The sequence below is a fragment of the Gouania willdenowi genome, chromosome 15 (assembly GCF_900634775.1).
Source record: "Gouania willdenowi chromosome 15, fGouWil2.1, whole genome shotgun sequence".
Taxonomy (NCBI): domain Eukaryota; kingdom Metazoa; phylum Chordata; class Actinopteri; order Blenniiformes; family Gobiesocidae; genus Gouania; species Gouania willdenowi.
Genome location: NC_041058.1, coordinates 23,133,274 through 23,147,639, shown reverse-complemented (window position 1 = coordinate 23,147,639; position 14,366 = coordinate 23,133,274). Strand labels below are relative to the sequence as shown.

The following is a 14,366-nucleotide window of genomic DNA, read 5'->3' as shown; positions in this document are numbered from 1 at the left end:
AGTGGCAGTCAGCTTGGATCACAGCCGCCTCTGTGAGCTCTCTGGTGGGGAAGAGCTGACGGCAGCAGCCGCACTACTCCGGACTTAACTAGAGTGATATGTGCCATCATGTTAGTCTCTAAAACACCAGAAAAATCTCCAATAACACAAAGTCCATGCATTTCTCACAAGTCTATATTGAGAAAAAAGTTGCTAAGAGCATTCAGAAATGATACCGGTAAGGGAGATTCATTTTCGGTTTCAAAACAGAGTGGAGAGAGGATTCTACAAACTGCAGCTTTAAGAATAAAAGGGGGCCAGAAAGAGAGTAGTAGGCAATTCCGCAGGTCGCCTACGCTTCTGGACATTCCTGCTATGAGGCTTTGGAGGTCATACATGTCGTGCTGTTTCTATTCATTTTCAGTTGAAATGAAAGTAAAATGTCACAATATTCACTCATCCTTCCGTTCTGTTAGTCCTGTGCAGTGGTTGTGGGAAAACGTGAGCACCAAGCAACAACTCAAGGAGCTCCTGAATATATTTAATGAATACACAAACAATATTACCCAAATAATGCGTTATCACTCATCATAATTGTATAAAAAAGTGCATGCACATGTTCTAATTAGTAAAACACACCTCTTGTCTTTGAAACAAAGTGTATGTGCAAAAGTTACAAAAGCATGCAAGAAACCTTTATCAAAACTAAAATTTCAACAATGAAACATAATACTACTACAACATATGTACCAAAACTCACATCTCAATACTTTTATTCCTCAAAATGGCTATATACGATATTAATTTTGATATTTTGAACTCAAAGTATTGGGTTAAATTTGCTGATGAAAAACGACACAGGCACATTTATTAACAAACAACTGCACAATATGAGCCACTTTGGGCTTTTTCTCCTGTAAGGGACAGCGCGTGTGAGTGAGTTCTGTAGTTCGGCTTGTTTAGGGGAAGGTCAGGGTTAAGATGCACTCAGTAATAGGGGTGGGAACCTTTGGGTACCTCGCGATACGATACAAAGCTCGCGATAACGATTATCTCACGATATGACGATACTGCGATTATCGATATATTGGTCAGAAATCAATCTACGATAATCTATGACATAACAAGAAAAAAAAATTAAGTGAAAAAATACAATTTTTATTTTACATCTCTGAAAGACAATAAATTGAAAAAGTGTCCTATGAACAGTGACACTATTTTAGTGTAACATTTCTGTAAATAAGTGTCAACATACCAATGTAAACGAATAAGTATCTCCAATAGTGCTTTCTATAAACAAAAAAATAGGGTCTTTCTTACCAGTGACACCATTATAGTGCAATATTCCAGTAAACAATATATTGGTTCCTTCAACAAACAGTGACAAAATTTATGTGAAGACCTACATGCACATTTTAGTGAAAAAGCAGCAAAGGTTTTGAAAAAAATTAAATATCAAAAAATAAAAATTAAATTAAAAAAAATATATATACATATTTTAAAATCGACACCGAGCGGGAGCATATCAATAATCGATTGTGTGGAAAAATATCGCAATATCGAGATATTGTCACACTCCTACTCAGAAATCCATCTTTAATGTGCTTTGCATGCTGTTCTGAGAAGTAACTAAAGCAGCGACTCCTAAAACGAGTACTTTAATACAAAATAAGCTATAAAATAAATATCTGAGAAATATGGATACATTGTAAAGAAGGCCACTGCTTTACTGTGCCCTATGAATAATATTAAATACTTGTATAATGCTATTTGTACTATGATTGTATAAATAAATTACAAAAAACAAGTTCAAAAATATATTGACATAGCTTGATACAGGCGATAGTCATTTTCTATATCGCCAAAATAGAAAACTAGATACATCTTGAATCTCGATATATTGCCCAACACCCATCCCTACTACTACGACTAATAAAAACCAATAAAGTAGCCTGTTTCTTTCTAAACTCAAGAACTGAAGTCAAAAATATTTGACAATGGTTTGAGCTACTCCCCATACAGCTGACGACTAGCAGTATCTTTTAATTAACTTTAAACGACTAACTTCTACTGTAACGTGTGAATTATTAACAATAATTAATGGTTGGGTGCATTCCAAGTAGCTCATTAGACCTGAACTCCATGAGGATGCTGCCTCCTCTTCAGCACTAATGACAGATGGAAAAACATCACCTGTATGCAAGTGTTTACAGAAAAAATTAACAATGTCAATTTGAAGCAGCTCGCTTCATCATGTCTAACTTCTGCCTCATGGTAGCTTACAGCAACAGGTTGAAAAGTGAGTATATTTGTGTTATTTAGACAAGCCTGCACCCCCACAGTTGGCACCGTGCAGGGGTTTGGAGGCATGTCATTCAACGCTGTGATGTAAGAAGAAGACAACAGGCCTCACTCACAGCTTTCTCTGAAAACCACGTCCTTATTGTCGGAGGATCCAGATTGAAGCCTAATCTACTCATGAATCTTCCCACTCAACCAACATGTCATTTTTTTGTGACAGCTGGCACAGTGTGGGCTAAAAATTTTTAAAAGATCTCCATCCCAATTGTGTGTCAAACAGTGTTTCATGTTGCCAAGTGGCAGTGCCTGCATAAAGACACCTCAGTTTCCACGACAACAGTCTGGGATAGATAAAGAAAAAAAAAAAAAGATGGAGTAATACTGCAGAGTCCACATATTGCTGGCAAATCTCAGCAGCGCAAGGACAACTGCAAACTCCTGACACACAATAAAAATAAATAAATATGTGTTGCACATGCGTCTCAAGCAGTTGTGAAAAATGCCAAAACTGGGTCTGACCATTTGGCTTGTGGTCATGAGTCGATACTGTATCCAAATAATCAACTTACGATGACTGGATCCTAAAAGCTGCACTGCAGTGCTTTATTATGACAGTGATTGGGAGACTGTGTTGTAAATTAGCAAATTAAAACACCTCAGGGTGAAATAGCAGCTACAAAGCTAATCATAACCCTATTTAATATTAATGCATGTGTGCAAGACTTCAACAGAAGAAGAACCAAGAAAATATAACAATAATAATTCCTGGAAAAAGAGCCTGTGTGTGTTTATTTGAGTGTACTTTGACCGTCTTCTCATGTCTTTTTCTTGGGTTTTGTCAGATGTTGGCACACACAGTCTCACCACCATCACATGGCTACAGAGGCCACTTTCCCAGTGACACAGCCTGGGCTTTGAAGGCTACTGACAGGAACTACATTGTAGCTGTTGTTGTTGTAGTACCATCAGTCAGAGCAGGGAAGATGTGGAGGTTGTGCTCGTTTCACTGGAACTGTATGTGTATGTGTGACAGAGTCAGTTGAGGAGGAGGGTCTGCAGTGTCAGAAATAGAAGTGTCAATTGCTTAAAGCCTATTTAGAGCTCATAACCTGTCATGAATGTTCTGACATCCTGAAGTCCCCTAAGACACTTGGTGCAACAACCACTCTCTGACCTGTTACTGGTTAACTGTGGCTTCACTGATTTCAAGATCATTTCCTTTATTTTGTGTCTGTAGAGGTTAGAAAGTGTCTGGTTGTTGGTGTCCTGCAGAACATGTGGGTTGACATCCACATTCACCACCGGACTCACCTTCTTCATGATGCCCGTCTTCCTCTTGCTGAAGGTGGTGTAGCGTCTCAGCTTGTTGTCAATGAACTCCATCTTTATCTTTACCCGTCCACGTGTCTTCTTGCCTGGTTTAGCCCCGGCGACCCCTCCGGGCACCATGCCGTACCCTCCAGGAGCGGCACCCACCTCCTGCCCCACCACTACAGACTCCATCTCGGCTCTCTCCCGCTTCACCCCTCTCCTGTCCCCGAGTGAACCTACGGGGTCTTCATCGTCTCCGGAGTCAGAGTCATTGTCCGAGCCGCTGCACAGAGGAGCGGGCTCCCGGTCAGGATCAAACCGAGCTCCGTGAGGCAACACAACCCCCGTGTTTATCCCCACTATGTTGCCTTGGATTGCAGTTTGAAGCGGGTTCACCCCGGGACCGTTCCCCGGTCTTGAACCTCTCGGACCCCCTGGACCATTAGCCCCCAACATCCCAACAGCGTCCCTGTCCGCCTGTCGCCCCGAAGCTCCAGAGCCCTGGCTAACTCCCGGTAAAGCTTGTCCTGCTTTCACCAAAATGGGGCGAACCCCGCTACCCAAACCGTGTCCCGCAGTCCCTCTACCCGTAAGTGAATCGTTCCCAGACTGTGTAGACCCAACCTGGCTCTGTAACATTATATTTACCAGAGCGAGTCTCGTTACACCAGCTCAGAGAGCTGGCGTGGGCTAGCCAGGGAGGAAAAAAACGCATGCACGCCGGGGTCACTAGATGTAAACAAACCAGACCAATGGATGGTTTGAAGACACCGGGAAAACACCGAGACAAAGTTTGAAAAGTGAGGCTGTCCCCTGGACCCTTCGCCCGGCTCGGTACGACTCACCCTCCGCCTCTATTTCCAAAACTATGAGCACTTTCTCAAAAAGGAAAACGCGAACAACGCCCTCCATACCACTGCGCGGCCTAATATAGTGCGCATTGTGAACCGAAAATGCCACTAATAACACTTTCTTTGTGGGAATATATTATCACGCGTAGAATTCCATTTGAAAATATAATATTACGTGTGGCTGAACTGCAGATTCGCCTTTTAATTTCCAAATAGCTTATGTCAGAGCGGAGTGATACCAAGGCCGCAGGACTACTTCCCTCCTTATAAAGAGATACAATGTTCCCTTATTTGGTGCGGTCGCTCCTTATATGGTGAGTCACAACGTCGCCTGCTGATTGGCTGAGGAATAACCGAGAGGTTTTATGATTGGTCGTTCAAGGACGCTGATTAGAATAAATACCAAAATGGTTGCGCTACCGTAAACGTCACTGAGTGAGGACAAACATTGGTACCAAAATAACTAAACGTTTATATTCATCTCAAATCACGTTATACTCCCTGCTTTGTTTTTCATGTATTTAATCAAAATATACGTCTTATTACATAGTCTGCAATGACATTGTTTTGTGTTAGAAATACTAGAGGTGGGACTGTATACAAAGTTTACGAGAGAAGACGATATACGATACTGGGCTCACGATAACGATAAGAAATTATATTTTTGTAAAGGGAAAAAAAAAAAAAATTAAAAATAAAAACAGTTTAAAAAAATAACCATATTTATATTTGACTTTATCTCATGGCATACATGCATATACTTAGTACCGTAAACTAAAAAAATTAGTAATATATTTTAAGCACAAAAAATGCCACTTGGCAAAAAAAAAAAAAAAAAAAAACTTTGACAATTAATGCCGGTCTAAAATTAAAACCAAAGCATGTAAATATTACTGCATTCTTAAAAAATATATCTGTGCATGAACTTTGCATAACAGATGTTCTATTTCCATTCAATTAGAACCCCCCTCACAATATCATAATATCAATTACTATCAGTGACATTATCTTGTACCAATTTAATATTGTGATATCTTGTCATACAATATATCTTGTGAGGGAATGTGAGGTTTGTTTATATTAGTCTACAACAGCTTAACATACATAAACCAAACCATTGACTAGCAATGAAAAGTATAAACAATAGCCACATAATTTACAAAGGTCCTTGTTAACGTACAAGTATTTATCCTATAGTCAAAAATATCAATTTCATATTTCCACAAAATGCAATATCCTTTCATCGCAGTTTGTCATATCCAATCTTCTGGTTATTTTATAGTTGCTATATTGTAAAATATATCGTCAAAAACAACTTGGATAAGGAATTATTTTTGTCAGTTGATAGAGATGAAGACATTTATTTTGTGCTTCCAAAATATTACGACTGGTCAGTTTTGTTTGTGTCATCCAAAACTAAAATAATGAGTTAGATGCTTAATCCTGCTGTTGTGCCTCAATGTAGTTTAGAGCAGCTACTTTTCCCAACCATAACAGAACCTACAAATCTTATATCTGTGTACAAGGCCCAAAGCAGTTAAAAAAAAAAAAAAAAAAAATCTTCCTAACAGACATGACTCCAAAAGCATATTGTTCAGAAGTAAAGATGCATCTTACTTGAGAGATGAAACGTCTTCAAGGACAATTCTAAGCATGTCCAGTCTTTGGATTAAAATGATCAAAATCTGGATGACTGAAAATTTCTGATATTTTGATTTACTATGTTTGAAATCATTCCAAAAATCCTCACCGTGAGGAATCTGAAGTCATAGGCGGAAAAGGATAAGCCAACCCTGTAAACACTGCCATTTCTTAAAGACCGTGGAAATCACCCAGTACACCTAAAGAATACTTTCAAAAATAAAAAGCCAGTGTATATACAGTATATCAAAGTAGAAAACATAAATCATTAAAACATGATGCCAATGTCAGAGCCACAGCACAGGGTGCACATCGCCACCCAGTGTCAAGTTTTGGCTCCATCCAAAAAAGGCCACACAACTACACTTTCATCACTTTACAGTCCCAAAGTCTATAATAATTAACAAACACTGCAGTTTCCCAAAAATGCATAATTTTTGAGGATTAACATTTGAATTAATTTAATTTAATTGTATTCAAATTAAATTATAGTTGAATCCGACACAACTTAGCTTCAAAGCAGATAAAAAACATTGTTATTTTGTCAGATGTTTCTCTGCACCTGGACGAACCTATAAATATTACCCACCAGTTATTAGAAATACAAACACCCCGAATTAAAAACATTTGTGAATCTTTATTGACAGCAGCATGTATACTTTTGAATACATTTGTGATTACTGTGAACGTTTTGCAGAAGCCGATTAAAAAAAACAAAGGTCTAGGTGTGAGTGCCTAGCATTCATTAAAAAAACAAAATAACCCAAACATTACACTAAAAACGTATAAAAAAAACAAGTTCATAAACAAAGGCCGTCGCATTTGATTAGATAATGTACAAAAAAGGAGGGAAAGTGATTAGATAATCCTTCATTTAGCAGGCACTTGGCTGAGTATGTGGGTGACCAGCTGTCACTGACCTCCTTTGTTAGCGTATGTCTTACTGCTAAACGCACAGTTTGACCATGAGAATGAATATGAAGCATTTACTACCTCACAAAAGTACCTTTATCAAACAAAAAAATGTATAAAAAAAACCGAACAAAACAGGACCTTCATCTTAAATAAACAGGCACCTGTATATTTCCTTCTACGTTACATGATGCAAAAAGAAAAAAAAAGGAAAGATAGTCTTTTAAAGGAAGTTAGTGCATGGCTTCTACATTATGTACATGGTTCTTTTTTGCAGCATTGAACAAAATAGCTGGACCAAGAGGGAATCTGTGATTTTATATAATGCAAATGACAATGTGGTAAAAAGCAGTATCAGTGAGAAAAAAAAAGCACCTCAATGTTTATATAAGAACACAACATAACTGTAAAAAAAAAAAAAAAAACTATATAATGTAAAGTCCACACTGGCACAATCTCATTGATTTCACGTGTTCCTCATTTAAAAGACTTGATCGTTTTCTGTTGTTCCTGAAGTTTTACCATCACGCACACACACACACACATCTCCATTTCCCCCCACACGTTTACTCATGTTGGAACAGATGACAAATCTTCATGCAAACTTCATTTCTTCCAACAAGTACTGTATAGCTTGAGTTTGGGAAACTCGGACGTGTAACATTGAATATTGAAAAAAAATGTAAGTTGAAGCAGATAAAACAGATTTGTCTCCTCGGTAGCTGATGTTGTTTCCTCTCAAGTGTTGAAGGTTGATGTGAGTGTGTGGAGGGTTAGAGGCACTGTGAGACAACCCGTCTCTGACACCAACAGGTCACAGTGGAAGCACACACAGGAAGTGTGGTTTGATCAGAGGGAGGTCGTCTGCACCGTGGTTAAGGCAAACTCCTGGAGCCAGTCACACAAAAACGTGGGTTTTCCACTGATGCGACAACACAAGTAGTCCACACTGTCTTTCTTTGAAATGCATATATATATAAAAAGTGTTTCTCCTCTGCCTCGTTTCCCTGAAATGTGAGACTTTGAATTCAGCATAGCTGTCTTTGTATTGGGAGGGAGGGAGGCTGGTTCCTCTGTGCTGTGCACTGGTGCTCATCTTAAATCATCACACTTTGCTGTTGGAAGGCAGCTCTCCCAGCGCGTGGACGATGTCGGTGAAGGAGGGCCGCTCTTTGAGGCTCAACGCCCAGCAGCGGGACATGAGCTTGTAGATTTTAGAGGGGCATCCGTCTGGAACAGGCAGCTTCAGCTTCCCTGACTGCAGACCTGCAAAGTGGAGACATAGAGAGGTACTGTGTGAAGTTCAGTTAGAGTTGTGACAAGCGCTGTTGAGCGTAGGGGTCCCCTATGGTGTCATTTTCATCTCCTACGGTGTTGTTATGAACTCTTCAAGTTGTAGACTACTGTGTATTCTTTCTCTTATTTTGAAAGGTGTTTATGCAGTGTTTTCCTTTTTTCTCCCCACGTTTGTCTGTGGACATGTTTACAGCGGTGCAGCAGTCACTGATGATGTACGTTATGTTCATAGTGGTGTGAAATGGATATATACATGTTACTTACCTCTTCTGATAATGTTGATTAGCTCCTGGTGTGTATTTGGACTCTTTAAAATGTGAGTTTTCACTCTGTAGAATGATCGTGATTTAGCATTGTTTAAGCTAACAGAGTTGGTTGGTGTGGCTGTTTGCCTCAGATTGTTTCCAGTTTACATGTATACGCTATGTGATTTCAGTATATATTAGGAGGTTGATATTGGAAAATCTTTCTTTATTGTGTTTATTTACAGCATTTTAATTTACAGTAGTACACAATGTTAATTTAGTCTTTTTTTCTTGTTGTATATTTCTAGAAACTGCTACTCTGTAGCTAGATGCATCGCTGTGCACATACAGTTCATCAGTAAACAGTTAATACTCATCTGATGTCCCGTGTGCTCTCTGACCGGAGCCCTGCAGTGGTCAGTTAGGCTAAAATCAGCAATCAGAGGTAATAATCCTCAACAGGTGTGATGTCGCCCCCTACACTGTGTTTCAACCAGCATGGGGGGTTCTGTTTTTTACTTTTTTTAATCGGTACCGTCATAATAATTGTTGCACACTTGAACTTCTAGTCGTGCCCCTGTTGTTTTAACTCTTTTTATTCTGCATAACTGAGAAAAACATACATCAGCCGTTCCGTCTATTTATTACAGGCAATTTGCTTGGATTCCCCGTCTTTACCTGAGGACCCCCGCAGCCACTTAGCTGCCCCCGATGCTGCCTGTGTGCTTCTTCTGCTTGGTAATCATATCTGACCTTTCGCAAAAGCCCCGCCCCCCTTATTTACTTTTGCGATGTGGATAAAGTTCTGAGTTAGTCTCCTCTGTAATGGCTAGGAGAAGTCTACCGGTGCATGTTAGAGACTGTTTTTAGAGCAATACCAGTGCAATATCCTCCAGATCCAGACAAAATAGGTTACAAGATGCTGTGGAGGGATATATTCAACATAATAAAATAAACAATGAAGGGGACATTATAACCATTTAAGCAAAAGCCTACCGGTCAATGGCGAAAGGAGAAAAACCCCATAATTTTGACCTCAAATGTAATGAGCACAACCTTGTGGACGAGTCATGCTCCTGCACTGCTGGGTACGTTTTCTTATATTGCATTGTTCGTATCTTCCTTAAGCTGAGAGCGTTACCACAGCTAATGGGGATCTTAATAAAACAAACTGTTAAATTAGCTATAGCTAGCTGAACCTACAGTTGACTTAAGGCTAATAAGATAGCAGCTATTAATGCTGCTAAGTGGTAACAATGCCTGTTAATATAGATTGGGAAACTTCTATGCTTCAGGAGGATGTGGACTGAAATATTGATGGCAATATAGTAATATGATAGTAGCTAATAACTATATATCCCCCCCCCCTTTTCACTAGGTACCTGAATGTATAGTTATGTTAAGGCACTGTAATATCTTTCAACACCTGATTTAATCAAAAACATATCAAATCACGCTTTATTGTCATTCTGCTGAACATGCACATTAGTGCAGACAATATGAGATAACGTTAAAACATACATATCTCTCATACTACACATACACACATACTGACGCACACACATCCCTGAGATGTTTTTATAGTTTTATAGTCCATTGTAGACATCGCTCCATTTGTGTTTTTGGCTTTGGGAACAGAAAGAACACGACTCCCCCAGCCAAATAGTTGGGGTACCTGGTATCTGACTTGAACAAGCAATGCGTACACCGCTTCATTATTGTGACTGTGGGCGGTTCTCCTTCTACTGCTCTGAGCGTGTTGGACCTTGTTTACATAGTAACGGTTGCTCGGACGTATGATTGGACAATGACTGTTTGTTGGGGGGGGGGTTGTGAAAGGTCCAATATAAACGGTGCTTTATCCAAATCACAATGTAAATACGGTCTGGTTGAAACGTGTTTGGCCTTAAAGAGACATCGGTTAGGTCTTCTTTTAATGCCTGATTAAAGCTCTACTGTGTGCATCCTCTGCTTTGTAACCAATAATCACCAATATAAACGGTGTGCTTCATAATCTCAAAATTAATGAGTTGGAGGGGCATGTCCATAACAGTCCCTATATTACTGCGGGTCCTACATAATGTTGGAATCAGTCTATATCTATACAGTGTCTGAGTAGTTATTAGTGGAGGACCTATACCAGCATGAGTAACTCTAACGACATTCATCATGACCCTTCACCACTTCAACAAATAACTTTTAGCATTAAAGCAAGGCAGTAACAAAGATTAAAACCGTACGTAACAAAATTTAGCTGTCAGAGGGTTATAAATGTCAACATTGTCGGGGGGGGGGGCGGCAACACTCGCGTCGTCGGTGCTGTAAAAAAATTCCTGGTGAGAACCCTGGACACGTACCCCAAACTGTCTAATACTGACCTTCAAGCACCTCGTCGTCACTCAGCTTGGTGTACGGCATTTCCCCAAGACTGAACACTTCCCACATCAGAACCCCGAAGGCCCACACATCAGACTTGGTGGAGAAATCATCTTCAAACACTGACTCTGTTGGGAGCCAGCGCAGTGGGATCCATGCCTGTCTGTAGTGATAGTATTCACTGGAGAAAAGACAAAAACATTAATCATCCACATGTTCCTGGTTCTGTTGATTTTATGAATACATCTGATTCTGTGTGGCTGACGGACCTGTTGTAGACGTCCTTGCTGAGACTGAGTGAGGACACTTTGACACGCCTCTGACTGTTGATCAGACAATTACGGGCAGCAACGTCTTTGTGGACGAAGCGATGATTGGACAGATGCTCCATGCCCTGGGCCACCTGAGTACAGATGGAAACCTAAAAGAAACGAGACTCCTTTAAAGAACCAGGCCAAGCAACATTTGGAAAACAGCTTAATTAATAGAAACCCATTTACATCATTTTAAAATGACATGTATTATTATTAATAATAAGATGATGAAATGCAGTGAAGACTTAAATATGACTGAATGCCTGGAGGATTTCATCCTAGTTTCACACTCAACACTTACTTTGGTCTTGGTGCTGATTGGCTGAGACTTGACTTTGTCATCTTTGCTTTTGGAAATTCTTAGAAACTGCTTCAGATCACCCTGAAGACAAAAATACAAAACAAAAGAGGTAATGAAGTCAATTCCATTTCCACCGGTTAGTTTCACTATTCAATGATTTTATAGTAAAATTTAATTTTGCTTTACATTTCATCTTTTTTTTTTTTTATAGTAACATTTAATGTAAAGAAACTTGTCTTTACATGTGTTTTTAAACTGAGATTTTAGTTGTAACTTTAGTCCGGTCCATTAATATTTGGATGCTGACCATTTTTTCGCTTTTTTCCCACTCCAATTTTTAGCCATCATCATTACTCTGATTTGGATGTAGAGAAAAGTGTGCACTGAAGGCACTGTGTCATTTAAAAAATATAATAATATTAAATTGATCTCCTGTCATGTGTCAAAATGCTAAAAATTGTGTCTCTGTCAACAAACAACGCATGAAAATTTCTGTATGAGCGCTGAAATAGTTGGAAAACTGATGTTGCTCTACAACACATGTCAAACTCAAGGCCTGGGTGCCAAATTTGGCCCTTTAAAGCTCCCAAGTCGGCCCGCAGGAGACAGGAAAAATGACAGTGATAACATGGCTCATTGTTTAAATCACCAACTGATTCAGTTATAGATATCTCAGTACTTCTAATTATACAAAGTCAATGAAACTTCACATTTATTCCCAGGGCTCGCAGTTTTCCCATGTTTATATCACATGATGGCAGTCAATTTTTAGTACTTTAAATTTTTCCAAAATTCTACAATTTTCCTCAAATTTTTCCCTAAAATTTTCCCAAATTAAACAAAAAATAGTCACAATCAAGGACATTTAAGATTCTGCAGGGACTTATATCTGTCACTTATTAAGTATTAAGTATGCCTTACATACTATAAATACAATGTATAGATAAAAGTGCAAACTAGGGCTTAAGAACAATAAAATTGCTAGTTTTCCCACCTATAATCTGCAGCCCATTTGAGATTAAACTGGACTGTATTTGGCCCCTGAACTGAAATGAGTTTGACACCCCTGCTCTACAAACACATAACAGTTCCAGGGTACTGTATACTAGGTCTGGGCGATATGGACCACAACTCATATCTCAATATCTTTTTCTAGAAAATGCTATTTAAGATATACATCTCGATAATTTTATTTCAAATGAAGTCTGACAAGAAAGGACAATTCTTGGTTCAATTTGCGGATGCAAAATGTGCCTACACAGGCACATTTATTAACAAACATCTGCACAATATGTGCCACTTTTGGCTTTTTCACCTGTAAGGGACAGCACGTGTGAGTGGGTTCTGCAGTGTGGCTTGTTATGGGGAAAGTAAACTTAGCAACTTCTAAAACAACAATTTTGATACAAAATAAGATATATAATAATAATAATAATATATATATATCGATATATGCAATATTGTAGTTACAGCCCTACTGTATACTGTAAGTATTTTCCTCATAGAAAGCTAGATGAACTTTTGTCATGTTTAGTTTTTGGCCTTCAACTCTAACCTTTCAAACTAAGTTTTCTCTTTGTAATTTAAAGGCCTTCCTGAGACGTTAAGATCATGAGCTGCAACATTAGCCATGTGTGTGTGTGTGTGTTTACCAGGTCGTAGTACTCCAGGATCATATAGTGTGGCTCCGCCTCCCTGCACAGGCCCAGCAGGCGAACCACACTGGGGTGGCTGAGTTTGGCAAACATTTCGGCTTCTCGGCGGAAGTCCAGCTGCAGCTGCTCGTCTCTGGTCTGAAGGCTCTTCACCAGCACCACCGTCTCCTCCTCAGACTCCTCGATGCCTTTGGCTTTGGAGAGCAGCACCTCACCAAACTCACCCTTACCTGGGTCACAATCACACAGCAGATGGTCACAGGAACAGCAAACACAGGCTGTACTTAGTGCGACTATTGTGTACCTACCTAATGTAGTGATGGTTTGGAGGTTAGTCCGTACAAAGTGTAGTTTATCGTTGCTGACGTGGCTGTGACGTTTCTCTGGTGTAGCGATGGCTCCCATGTTGGTCAGAGCCACCTCCTCCTGGATCTCAGCTGTAGTGTGTCCGTTTTGTTGAACAGCTCCTCCTAATGAAAACAATTAGTGCTGAACAATTAATTGCATTTGTGATATTATCGCAATATCATAAAACACGATTTTCTAATCACAAAGGCTGCTATTTAAAAAAAAAAAAAAAAATTCTTGTCCTGTCCTGTGAAGTTCAGAGTGTGTTTAAGAAGTCCACATGTTTACATGAAACGTGAAGTTAGTTAGATATGTTGAAGATGTAAAGCCATAGATTTGTTTGCTTTATTGTTTTTGGGCTTTGAAATGTACATTTTATATTTATTTAAAGTTTAAACAAATCTGAAATTGTTTATTATGAATCCGATTGATTTATTGCTTGTGTTCATTGAAAAATACATGACAAGATTTAACCACATATTAAATAGCAATATTGAGGGAAAAAAATCGCGATTAGATTATTTTCCAAAATCGTTCAGCCTTAAAAATAATACAAGTTTACAACAAACTGATAATCTACAACCAGAGTTGGGGTCAATTATTGTTGTAATCGTGTAATAATAATAATTAATTATAATTATGACAATTATAACTGTAATTATAACTGAAAAAAAATTGGTTACTCTTAAAACCGTAATTAAATTGTAATTGAGTTCAGATAATTATCTTTGTAATTGTAATACACATGGAAATTAAATAACGTGTCAATGACAATGTGTGGTGTGTCAGTTCTGTGGAAGCTCTAAATCATGTCAACGGCATTTTATTTTACTTAT

The 14,366-nt window shown here is 38.9% G+C and overlaps 2 protein-coding genes and 1 long non-coding RNA gene across 11 annotated transcripts in view; 1 reads left to right on the top strand and 2 right to left on the bottom strand.

The window, feature by feature from the left end:
- Positions 1–4,619, bottom strand: part of srfb (serum response factor b) — a 49,605-nt gene extending 44,986 nt beyond the window's left edge. For 3 of the 9 annotated variants that reach the window (XR_003675583.1, XR_003675584.1, XR_003675585.1), the window contains exon 1: positions 3,592–4,617. Coding sequence is in view for 2 of the 9 variants with exons in the window: in XM_028467930.1 (XP_028323731.1) it covers positions 3,592–4,230 (639 nt within the window). In the remaining 7 variants the exon portion in view is untranslated. Of the gene's footprint in view, positions 1–3,591 lie in introns of all 9 variants that reach the window. The other 6 variants (XM_028467930.1, XM_028467931.1, XR_003675587.1 and 3 more) reach the window with 5 other exon arrangements.
- Positions 3,407–13,316, top strand: LOC114476436 (uncharacterized). Its single transcript, XR_003675589.1, has 3 exons — positions 3,407–3,625; positions 3,705–4,180; positions 13,183–13,316. It is a non-coding gene; the product is annotated as an uncharacterized LOC114476436 (long non-coding RNA).
- The window catches only part of ptk7b (protein tyrosine kinase 7b), a 106,053-nt gene continuing 98,387 nt past the window's right edge, over positions 6,701–14,366 (bottom strand). The window contains exons 15-20 of the mRNA XM_028467909.1: positions 13,491–13,652; positions 13,180–13,412; positions 11,528–11,608; positions 11,182–11,333; positions 10,915–11,093; positions 6,701–8,261 (exon numbers count right to left, since the gene is read on the bottom strand). Coding sequence (XP_028323710.1) covers positions 8,101–8,261; positions 10,915–11,093; positions 11,182–11,333; positions 11,528–11,608; positions 13,180–13,412; positions 13,491–13,652 — 968 coding nt within the window. The 3' untranslated portion in view covers positions 6,701–8,100. The remainder of the gene's footprint in view (positions 8,262–10,914; positions 11,094–11,181; positions 11,334–11,527; positions 11,609–13,179; positions 13,413–13,490; positions 13,653–14,366) is intronic.